The 12,800-nt window shown below is 39.6% G+C and overlaps 1 protein-coding gene across 1 annotated transcript in view; it reads left to right on the forward strand.

Annotated features, from left to right (window-relative positions):
* The window catches only part of LOC144604637 (transcription initiation factor TFIID subunit 4-like), an 89,114-nt gene that overhangs the window by 60,857 nt on the left and 15,457 nt on the right, over nt 1-12,800 (forward strand). The window contains exons 5-9 of the mRNA XM_078419270.1: nt 556-678; nt 1,671-1,760; nt 4,870-5,103; nt 5,476-5,596; nt 11,880-12,018. Of these exons, the coding sequence (XP_078275396.1) occupies nt 556-678; nt 1,671-1,760; nt 4,870-5,103; nt 5,476-5,596; nt 11,880-12,018 (707 nt within the window). The remainder of the gene's footprint in view (nt 1-555; nt 679-1,670; nt 1,761-4,869; nt 5,104-5,475; nt 5,597-11,879; nt 12,019-12,800) is intronic.

Raw genomic sequence — 12,800 nt, forward strand, 5'->3', positions numbered from 1 at the left:
AGTCAGAATAGACAAGATGGGCAAAAGGGCCTGTTTCCAGCCTGATGACTTTAAGTGGGATTGTTGGATTGCTGTAAGATTTAGCATGTATTGTTTTCTGATATTAATTCTCTAGTGATGGCAATGGTATATATCTCCTCTCATTGTTAATTCTTGTCTGATTACATCTTTGTGCAGAACCTTGGGGTATTTTCCTATGTTAATGCTACGATATGTGTGGGTGTTGTTTTTGGTTAAGACTTGATGAAATAGAAAATTTAAGTAAGATACTGACTGACTGCTACCAACTGGACATGTGCTTGAATCATTGCTTCAAAAGAGAAAACCAGGAAGGTTTGCTCAACAAATTAGTTTTTCAGATTTTGAAATCGAAATACAAAATAATGTATGAAAAAAATTACTTTATACTGGAGATTATTTTTTTATACTGGAGATTTATTTTTTTTAGCAAAAAAACCCAACTTTGTGCGTGTAAAATAACTTTTCGGTAGAAAAGGCTTCTTAATTGCATGGCACTGTATTTTTCCCATTATTTAATGAATAAATATTCCACAGGAAACGATGGAAAATGTGAAAAAATGCAAAAACTTTCTGTCTACATTGATCAAATTGGCTTCAAGTGGTAAACAGTCAACTGAAACAGCTGCCAACGTCAAAGAACTGGTGCAAAACCTTTTGGTGAGCAATCGTATTGCAAATATTTCTATATTTATTTTTTAAAAACTGAACTAAATGTTTCTTGGATTGGAGTGAGCAAGTTGCAAATAGGAAAATGCATTTTTAATAGGGAATAGGATATTTTATCATGGTGAGAATTTGAGGCAGAGAACACGGTTTAAGGGGAGGGCAGATTTATTTACCTGAAACAAAAGGTAATAAAGTTCAATGGGAAAATGATAGAGCATAGGGTATATTTATTTTTATTATTAGAATAGCACTAACACTAAGACAGATGGGTTTTTATGCTGTGAGTAAACATTTATGTTTCATATTTGAGGATATATACCTCAAATATGTTCCGTAAACTAATGCATCGTATTCCAGCCACAGATGTTTCAAATTCTTGACTAAATATTTGAGAGGCATTGATATACTAAAAGCATGAATTTGTCTGAAATTCAGACTTCCATAACTTTAAATGTTTAGATCCACTTTTATGCGCTAGTTGTTTGCAATGTACACAGAAAAAAAATCATCTTGCAAGTTTTTACAATAGAGAAGTGTTAAACAGATAAAAATAAACATATGCAGAGCACAAACAAGCTTCATTATTCAGACTTGCAATTCATGTTTTTATTATTATATGTGCATTGCCCCAATTTAGAGAAGGCATTTTGAGTTTCTGATTACAATCCCTTAGAAGTTTAGAATTTGAAAAAATATGCATTGTTTTAGCTACCAAAAGCCATTTTTCAAGCACAAGCTTTGCAAAAGATTAATGTATTATTTGTGCAAGTGCATACAATTAGGTGTGAAGCTGTATCGGCCTTGGAGGAATCAAATGTGCAGTATAGCCTTCCAACGCTTGGTTCTGTTGGATACTACATAAAAACAAGTCATTGTGTTCCAGAGGCCTTTTCCCAAAGGAACACCAAATTGTCCGTTGAAATTGGGAAAACCCTCAATATGTTGAAAGCCATTCGAGTTTTATTTTCTTCCTTTTTTTATAGGATGGAAAAATTGACGCAGAAGACTTTACAAGCCGGTTATATAGAGAGCTCAATTCATCACCTCAGCCATATCTTGTGCCTTTCCTGAAGGTAATCTATAGTTTACCTTGTAATAATACATTTAATTTTTCATGTTTGGAGGAAGTACTTTTTATGTCCTAACTGATGAATTCATTCATGTTTTGGTACAAAACCAAGATGACCAGTATTAGGAAAAGTAGCTTCACTTTGGGAATTATATTTTCTATCCAGTGTAAGATATAATCACTCTTTTATATGGTGATTCTTGCTTGGTGGAGATTCTATTTATGACTGAGAACAAGATCTCTTCTGCTCCCCCACACCCATTATCGGTATTGATTTATTATTGTCACGTTTACCAAGATACAGATTTGCGTGCTAGCCAGGCAAATCATACCGTGCATAATATGGTAGTGCACGAGAAACAGGAACAGAATGAAAGATGTAGAGTTACTGAGAAAGTGCAGATTAAAAAATAGATTAAAGGACTGCGCCAATGAAAATTGGAAAATTATGAATTTATCCTTGGCATATGAAAGGTCCATTAATGAGTCTGATAATAGCGGGGAAGAAACTGTTCTTGAATCTGGTGGTATGTGATGGATTGTGCTGCACTCACAAATCTCTGCAATTTTGGGCAGAGCAATTGCCATTCAGATAGGATGCTATCTATAGTGCATCTGCAGAAATTGTTAAGAGTCACTGGCGACATCCCAAATTTGCTTAGACCTCTGAGGAAGTATAGGCGTTGGTGTGCTTGCTTGGCCGTATCATCAATGTGGTTGGACCAGGACAATTTTTTGAAAATATTTACACCTAGGAACTTGATTCTTCTGGAGAAAGTGTACGTTCGTTCTGTTAAATATATTTTACTTTTTTTTCCCACTTGGGTTTCCTTTAGTGATTTTCAGTAAATCTTTTTGCTTACTAGACTGGGTAAAAAAAACATTTTGCATTGACCAGAGTCCAAGCTAATAAATACAAGCAGTACCAGGTCACATGTGTGATCTAACATACTCCTTATTTATTATTATGGATAATTCAATAGATTTCCAAACATCATCCATGCACTGTATATATGGCAGAATGTTTCAAAGTTTCTTACTTCTCCCCTCCTTCTAACAGATATCTATAGAAAATCTGTAGGAAGGAACTGCAGATGCTGGTTTACACGAAAGATAGACAAAATGCTGGAGTAACTCAGGGGGAGAGGCAGCATCTGTGGATAGAAGGAATGGGTGATGTTTCGGGTCGAAACCCTTCTTTGGTCACGCATTCCTTCTATCCAGAGATGCTGCCTGTCCTGCTGAGTTACTCCAGAATTTTGTGTCTAACTTCTATATAGAAAATCTACCATTTTAGAAAGTGGTTTTAGCCAGTCCTTTTATTTGGAGTACCTGGAGCACAACCCTGAACTGAGCAAAACAAAAATAACTGCAGATGCTGAAAATCAGAAATAAAAATAGTAAATGCTGCAAACATTCAATGGATCAGGCATAATCTGTAGAAGAGGAAGAGAGTTAAGGTATCTGACACTTCTTTGGTGAACAGCTGAATTACTCTGAACCAATATTCAGAAATTGGCAATGTTTTCATTTTTTAATTTAGTAACTGCAAAACCCCCCAGAAGAATAGAATTGGGGTATGCCTTATGGCCACGCGAACCTTCTTCACATTCAATTAGATAATGGCTGATCTGATCTTTGACTCAGCTGCAGCTTCTTGCCTGTTTCCTAAAATCCTATAGATCAAAAGCCTATTCACTTCAGCCTTGAATTATTCAATGACTCTGCCTCCACAGTTCTCTCTGCACAGCAATCCAGAGATGCATAACCCATGGAAGAAATTTATCTTCTCAATATTAACTGAGGCTCAGTTTTGAAACAATGCATCCTTGTTCTATATTCCTCCACAAGAGAAAATATCTTTCTTGTCAAAACCCCTCAAAATCTCCCACATTTGAATAACCTCCCATTCTTGTAAACTTCAATGATGTGGACCTCATTTCCTTAGTCTTCCCTCTTCAGACAAGTTCTTTGTCCCAGAAATCAATCAGTGAACCTTTCCTCAGGTGCCTACAATACGATACGATACAATAAAACTTTATTTATCTCAGGAGGGAAATTGGTCTGCCAACAGTCAAACCCATGACAGAAGGGGGAGGAGATGTACAATTTGATAGCCACAAAGGAATAAAGGACTCCTGTGGCGTTCTGTGCGGCATCTTGGTGGAACAGGTCTATTGCTGAAGATGCTCCTCAGGTTGACCAGTTTGTCAAGGAGGGGGTGAGCTATATTGTCCTAGATGCTCTGCAGTTTGAGGAGCATCCTCCCCTCCAAGACCATCTCCAGTGAATCCAACTCCACCCCCAGGACGGAACCAGCCTTCCTGATGAGCTTATTAATTCTGTTGGCATCTGCGGCTTTTGCCCTGCTACCCCAACACATGAAAGCGAAGAAGATGGCACTGGCCACCACTGATTGGTAGAACATCTGCATCATCTTACTGCAGACGTTGAAAGAGCGGAGCCTCCTCAGAAAGTACAGACTGCTCTGTCCCTTCTTATGCAGTGCCTCAGCATTTCTGGACCAGTCCAGTTTACTGTCCAGGTAAACTCCAAGGTACTTGCACTACTTGGTAAACTGCACATCCACACCATACAAGGACAAATTAAAAAGGACTTACCTTTAGAAAGGAGATGAAGAGGAATTTCTTAAGCCAGAGTGTGGTGAATTTGTGGAATTCATTGCCACAGAGGGCTGTGGAGGCCGTCATTGATTATTTTTAAAGTGGAGATCAACAGATTCTTGATTAGTAAGCCTGTCAAAGGTTATGTGGAGAAGGTAGAAGAATGGGGTTGAGAGGGAAAAACAGATCAGCCATGCTTGAATGGCAGAGAGACTTGATGGACCCAATGGCCTAATGCTGCTCCTATGACTTAGAAACTTATGAAATATATACCGCTCTAAATAAAGGAGAGCAAATCTATAGCAGTACTTTTAAGTGTGGTCACACTAAAGCCCTGTATGTTTGTAGTAAGACTTCCCAACTTTCATGAAGGACAGTGTTCAGTTAGCCTCCCTAACTATGGGCTGTATGTAGCATGTAATAATAGTATTGTTTGCTTTAAATCTTACCAGGATTAGTTCAAATGTTAACTCCTCTGTGCTTTCCTAGCGGAGTTTGCCAGCCTTGCGCCAACTCACTCAAGACTCGCAGGCTTTTATTCAGCAAAGTCAACAACAATCCTCAACTCAGACCACAACTGCATTGACAGCGGTGGTACTAGGAAACACCGTTCAGCAGCGACCTGTAGCGCGAACAACTACTTCTACAGCTACAGTAACCAGCACTCTCCAACATCCGGTGTTAAGTTTAGCGCAACCTGGACAGTCAGTGCAAGCTGGCAAGGTAGGTCAAATGAACACAGCCACGTGTGACATCGGTGCAGTTAGGATGCCTCGTACATTCTTATTTCCATGTTTTGTGTAGACCTAATGACCAGAGGCAGCCTTAGTCTTTTTAAAGATATTCTCATCTGTTTGAAGTTGAGAAGTCAAATTAACATTATTGTCTGCAGAAATTATTTGTGTTGGAGGGTGGCATACAAAAAAAAATTGGAACGTATTGGGGAAGAAAAGGTTGATTGAATAGTACGAGTTATGTAACTTTTCAGTTCCTGACTTATTTTGCTTTAGTTTGCATAATTATGATCAAAAATGTTATAAAAATGCAGATTTGAATTTTTGTGATGTGAATTTCTTACCTTCATGCTATCTTCAGGTTTTTCAACAACAGCAAGGAACGCTGGCCAGACAGACGCCCATGGTAACACTTAGGCAACCTCAGAATCGCATCATGCTAACGGCACCTTCACAAGTGCAGTTGAAGCAACTTCAGACAGGTAAACATGGATATTTTCAAACCTCTTAAAATTGAAAATTAATAATTAAATGCATAAAATACAATGTGATTTTTTGGATACTGTTGCTTATTGTTTTTGCAAAAAGAAAATTTTGAAGTCAATAAGTGACTAAATTTTGTTCTCCAGATAAGCCCTTTTTTAAATTAGTGCTTTAATTTGTGAGGGATTTGCAGGGAAACAACTGGTGCGAAGTCAGAAAAATACAAAAGTTGATTGTTTGTGGCCTTGAAGAGTGAATCAAAACATTTATATAAACAAGTGAATGGCTAAAACTAATTGGACCAAGGCTCTAAGATGCAATTCAATCCCCACTTATAATGCACTTTGTTCAAAATAAAGACAGTTTGGGAGGGAGTGAAGTAGAATTGGCTTTCAACTTGGGAGTTTCTTTGTAGTACATGGAGAGAAGATGGGAACTGGGCCCTTTATCAAAAATGCTAGCATGTTTAGTTACAGTGCTGCAAGTGTACGGAGACAGTCTCTTGTAAAATTACTGGTTTCCAGCTGAGGCAGAACAGTGGCATGGCTGGTAGAGCCGCTGCCTCCTAGCACCAGAGAGCCAGGTTCTACCTTGACCTTGGATGCTGTCAGCTCAATGAGGCTTTACTTCTACCACACCTCCATAAAGCCTCTTATCCCTCAAGTCACTCAAATATCTATTAATTTCATTCTTGAATATATTTGGAGGGCGCTCTTTGGAAAGTGATGTTAATGATTCACAAACTTAACAGACAGAATTAAAGTGCAACAGTTGTTCAGCAAACTATTTTGTATATAGTAATGAACCATATAGCAAGCCCATACGTTGCCCCCGGTGCTGTTCCTCGTTTGTGGGAAGATGATTCTGCGCGTACTATAGGTGCTGATTTTATTGAGCCAAGAGAATAATTTGATTTTTATAATATTTATACTGCCTTCATTTTTTAAATATACTCTTTGGAGGTCATCAGCAGTCCTTGTCCAACAAAAATCAATTGCATCTGGTGTTAGAAATCTAAAATAAAAATGAAATTCTGGAAAACTCAGCGATCATCAAGCATCTTCGTAAAGAGAAAACAGTTTGACATTTTGAGTAGATAATTGGCTTGAATTAATGATCTGAAAACCAAGAGCTCTTGGTTAAACCAAAACCAAGTCTGCCTGACCCGAGCCATTACAGCGATTTGCCCTTTATACGACGAATGTATAATAATCTTGGATATCATTATGTCAAGCCTCAAATGTTACATAGAAACATAGAAAATAGGTGCAGGAGGAGGCCATTTGGCCCTTCGAGCCACCACCACCATTCATTGTGATCATGGCTGATCATCCACAATCAGTAACCCGTGCCTGCCTTTTCCCCATATCCCTTGATTCCGCTAGCCCCTAGAGGTCTATCAAACTCTCTTTTAAATTCATCCTCTACTGCCTTCTGTGCAGAGAATTCCACAAATTCACAACTCTGTGGGTGAAAAAGTTTTTTCTCATCTCAGTTTTAAATGGCCTCCCCTTTATTCCAAAGACGTACAGGTATGTAGGTTAATTGGCTGGGTAAATATAAAAATTGTCCCTAGTGGGTGTAGGATAGTGTTAATGTACGGGGATCACTGGGCGGCACGGACTTGGAGGGCCGAAAAGGCCTGTTTCCGGCTGTATATATATGATATGACTGTGGCTCCTGGTTCTGGACTCCCCCAACATTGGGAACATTTTTCCTGCATCTAGCTTGTCCAGTCCTTTTATAATTTTATATGTTTCTACAAGATCCCCTCTCATCCTTCTAAATTCCAGTGAATACAAGCCCAGTCTTTCCAATCTTTCCTCATATGACTGTCCCGCCATCCCGGGGATTAACCTCGTGAACCAATGCTGCACTGCCTCAATAGCAAGGATGTCCTTCCTTAAACTAAGAGACCAAAACTGCACACAATACTCCAGATGTGGTCTCACCAGGGCCCTGTACAACTACAGAAGGGCCTCTTTACTCCTGCACTCAAATCCTCTGGTTATGAAGGCCAACATGCCATTAGCTTTCTTCACTTTCAGTAAACATGAGGTACAGTAAATGTTGTTGACCTTAAAACAGTAGTCGTAATGTTAAAAAGAGAGGGGCCTAGACCATCTAAAATAAAACTAGTCTTGTTGAAGTCCTTGGCTCTGGCTTTGATTGAAAGATGTTGGGGTATGTGTCTGGTATTTGTTGACCATGGCGTGCAGCTCTTCCTGTGCTAGCTGAACATTGTCCCATTACAGGAAGGATGTGAAGGCTTTGGAGAGGGTGCAGGAGAGGTTTACCAGAATGCTGCCTGAATGGAGGGTATTGGCTATAAAGAAAGGTTGGACAAACTTGGATTGTTTTCCTCTAGCATGTCAGAGGCTGAAGAGAGACCTGATAGTTTTTAAAATTATGAGAGGCATAGATTGGGTTGACAGTTGGAATGATTTTCCCAAGATAGAAATGTCAAAGACCAGAGGGCATAGCTTTAAGGGTCAGGGAGGGAAAGACATTATGGGTCGAAGTACTTGTGCTGTACTGCTCTATTTTCGAAGACAATCAACCAGGAAAGATAAAGGACTAATTATACCTTTTGAGTTAAACATGAAGTTGGTGTAAAACAGGAATCGACCATTAAACTCTGCATACTTCACCTGCCATTTAACAAGATTGTGGCTGATTTTATTACCTCAACCTATTAATTTAGTTTAGAGATACAGGGCTGAAACAGGCCCTTTGGCCCACCGAGTCCGCACCGACCAGCGATCCTCGCACATTAATACAAGCCTGCACACACTGGGGACAATTTACACTTTTAACGAAGTATGCAAACGCAAGCTAATTAACCTATAAACCTGGACGTCTTTGGAGTGTGGGAAGAAACCGAAGATTTCGGAGAAAACCCACACGGTTACGGGGAGAATGTACAAACTCCGTACAGACAGCACCCGTAGTCGGGATTGAAACCTGGGCCTCCGGCGCTGTAAGGTAGCAACTCTAACCCTGTGCTGCCCTATCTCGCCCTATTGTCTTGACCTTGTCCCATATCCCTCAACTCCCAAAATCCAACAATCTCAGTTTTGAATTAAGTAATTGAGTCGGCCTCCCCAGCCCTCTAGGACAAAGATTCCAACGATTCACCACTTTTTGAGTGCAGAACCTCCAAAGATCGATCCTAAGTGGGCAGCCCTTATTGTGTAACTCCAACTTCTAGACTCCTCAGCGAGGGGAAACGTATTCTCTGTATAATCTTATTGGGCCTCTAAGAATTTTGCATGATTCAGGGAGGTCTCCACTCATTCTTCTAAATTCTGGGGAATTGAGGCCTCGGCTGCTCACTAGCTTCTCATTTGACCTGCCATTCCACGAACCAGCATCTGAACCTTTGCTGTCTAACAAGATATCATTTTTTTCATTAAGACCACTAAAGGTGCACATGATACTTCAGATGCAGTCTCACAAAGGCGCTATATAAATTTTAGTTGCACTTTTTTTATCCTTGTACTCTAATCTTTCTGCAATAAAGGCCAATATCTCTATTTTTCTTCCTAAATGCCTTCTTCACCTATATACTTTCAGTGACTTATGCACAAGGACACCCAGGTCATCATTTAAAAAAATACTTAGCTATTCTATTTTTGCTATTGGAATGGATACTCTCAATTTTTCTCACATTGTACTTGGGAACGCCATTATCTGTATCCCCTTGAAACCTCTTTATCAGGCTTCCGAATCGTCCTTGCAAAATTTAAGGTACCGTTTGATAAATCTATAACCCACTGAGGACAATGGACTTTGTCTAAGGAACTGATGCACCAAAATGCTGAAATCTATATTCTGCACTCTGTATCTTCCCATTTGCTCTATCTATTTGTACTTGAGTTTAAGCTGATTGTATTTATGTTTGATATATCTGATCTGTTTGGATAGCATGCAAAACAAAGCTTTTCGCTGTACCTCAGTACAAGTGACCACTAATACACCTAATCTTAATTAGTGTCATCAACTAATGGCAAATGTTTCAATAGGTTCACTGAGCGCACTGTTGATCATGCCTTGCCAACTGGAAAAAGACCAATTTATTTATTCTATCTGTTAACGAACCCCAGTCCATGAATGTGAATTTACACTCAAATATGTTTTTTTTTCTTTTTGCTTGGTCATTTTTAGCAGCAGGGTAATTGTTTTAGCATGACCCTTAGATCATACATTCTCCACTGAATGAAGTGCCTCATCCACTTTATTTTGCATTGTCTAATTTTAGTTAATACAGTTTGCCTCTATATTAATCAAATCAGCAAATCTAAGGGTGAGGATCCATCTCTGCCCCTCTCCTCTTCCTCATGTACATGCTGGCCACGAGTGATATCATCCTGAGAAATGGGATCAGTGTCCATATCAACCTAGAGATCGAACTTTAGAAAGACCGCATAGTTTTCTCCAGCTAAACGCTAGAAGAAAATTATGAACAGACACAAACACCCCATCATTCTCCCTTTTCTCCTGTCCACCCCAGTCGTTTGTTGAACTGCATAATAACAGTGTATTGTCCATCATAAACAGGACTTTGTTCCAACTTGGTGCCTTCACATAAAATGCCTTCACTATCCACTAGGTCTCTATTCTGTAGATTTCAGAAGAATGAAAGGTGATCTCATTGACATTTTCATAGAGAACTCACCAAAGTAAATCCAGGAAGGATGTTACCAAGGCTGCGGAGTCTGGAGCTTGGGCTCACATTCTCAAAAGAAGATAACATTTCTACATGTAGGCTGTTGAATCTTTGGAAATATCAACCCTAGAATTATATGGAAGGTCATTCATTGATTGCATTCAAAACAGAGGTTGATAGTTTTTCAATGTGAAATGAATTGGGAGGGATGGGGAAAGGTGAGGAAAAATGTTGAAGTAGATGGTCAGCAATGATATGTTGAATAGCATAGTAGACTTGAAGGGCTGAATGGTCTATTTCTCCTTTGGTTTATTATGTTCACAACCTGTAAGTTATAGAAATCCTCATCCACATCAAACTGAATCATGTATTGGAATAATCTTATCCAGCCTTCCTTTCCCCACCTTGCGTGCTTTCCCACATAGGTCTGCCTGTATCTTCTCCTGTTACCCCGTAGAGTGTGGTACCTTTAGATTAATTTGTATGTCCAGTGATCCATCCTGCTCCACCATTCAATAATACAAATATGAATATTTACCTCAGTGCTTTCCTCTACCCGACATCACTCGATTTCCTTAATATCTTAAAATCTGAGAATGGCTAAAATGAAATGAAAGGGTGATTGTAAAAGTCATACATTTTTTATAACAATTCATTGAGCTTCCTTGTGAAGGAACTCTTCCATTTGTGCCCCGAGGATGCCAGAGCGTTCAAAATTTAAGAGCTTTTAAAAAAAATCATTGTCCCTTGTCCCTGATTCTACATTATCTCAGAATTACGTTTTTCTGAAGGGTCCCAACCGAAACATCACCTATCCATGTTCTCCAGAGATGCTGCCTGACTCGCTGAGTTACTCCAAAACTTTGTATATTTTAAAGTTTTTCTTTAGTTCCTCCATGGTTACTCCAACCTCTGATTGGGCTTATTGCAACTCATCCTACCTCACCTTTTCCATTTGTCCCACAGTTTGGTGCCTTGCCTATATCCCACAGTATAATTATCTCTCTGAACTTTTCTGTGTCATCATGTCTCTATCCTTTTAGAAAACTTTAAAATCTATCTCTGAGATTTCAGTTAACTTTTAATATCTGTGATTCCCATTTATTTGACTTATGGCACTGTAAACTATTTTGATGCATATTTTACTACATTAAAGAAAATTTGTTGGAAATCACGATTCTATTGTGTTCTTTACATTACTGCATTGCAGTAATGGTATCAGTCGAACTGGATTTCAGTTGTGGATCTGAATACACTAAACACTATCGCATTACATGATACAGAATGGATTTTTGACTTCACTAATCCAAGTTATTAATTTTGACTGCCAGAGTGACCCAAAGCCATCTTGCACTATCATTCCACCCATCCCACCCTCCGTTCCACCTCCAATTATACTTGCATTGCAACATCGAAGTATGGTTTGATATATTGAGGAACTTCAGTTCATCCTCAAATATCTTATGCATAATAGTTTGTCGTACAAAGTGATGTGTGCATTCGAGTCAATTGTGCACTGCATTTTTTCTCTGCTTAACTAAAATCTTGTGACCATTGCAGATGTAGAAAGTTAATGAAGCAAAAATTTGACAAAGTTCTCCTCAATTTTACAGTTCCTGTTATGAAACAGACAGTGGTGCCAGGAAGTAAAGCTGGTTTGACGTATTCTGTCCAGACGTCAGTTGTTCAAAAAAACAAGCTGAAGGAGGCGGCGGCGGCGGCAGCGGCAGCAGCAGGTGGAGGTTCATTCAGGTGAGATGTTGGAGCCTAACGTCTCAAACACAATCATCATTTAGGATGGGAAACGATATTAAAATCTCAACGCTTATTTCAAAATTAGGCTTGATGCATACACTTCACAGACTATTTATGGCTATTTATCAAAACAACAGCAATTGCAGAACACAAAGCGCTGGAGTAACTCAGCAGGCCAGGCAGCAACTCTGGAGAATATGGGCAGATGACGTCGGGTTGGGACCCTTCCACAGACTGAAGAAGGGTCCCGATGCCGAAATGTCATCTATCCATGTCCTCCAGAAATGCTGCCTGACCCAATGAATTACTCCAGCGCTTTGTGGCTAATTGTATAAACCAACATCTGCAGATCCCAAATTAGACCATAGAGACAACATGCCTTCGACTCCTCTGACTTCCTCCAAGTCCAAGGTGTAGCTATGGGCACCCGCATGGGCCCCAGCTATGCCTGCCTCCTTGTAGGGTATGTTGAACAGTCCCTGTTCCAAGCGTACACTGGCCCTATCCCTGAACTCTTATCTCCGTTACATTGACAACTGTATCTGTGCCACCTCCTGCACCCATGCAGAACCCATGGACTTCATCAACTTCACCACCAATTTCCATCTTGCATTCAAATTTACTTGGACCATCTCCGACACCTACCTCCCCTTTCTTGAACTCAGTCTCCATCACAGGAAATACACTATCGACTGACGTCTATTACAAACCGACTGACTCCCACAACTATCTCGACTACACTTCTTCCCACCCTGCAAAGACTCTATCCCCTACTCCCA

The sequence above is a fragment of the Rhinoraja longicauda genome, chromosome 22, assembly GCF_053455715.1.
Source record: "Rhinoraja longicauda isolate Sanriku21f chromosome 22, sRhiLon1.1, whole genome shotgun sequence".
Lineage (NCBI taxonomy): Eukaryota > Metazoa > Chordata > Chondrichthyes > Rajiformes > Arhynchobatidae > Rhinoraja > Rhinoraja longicauda.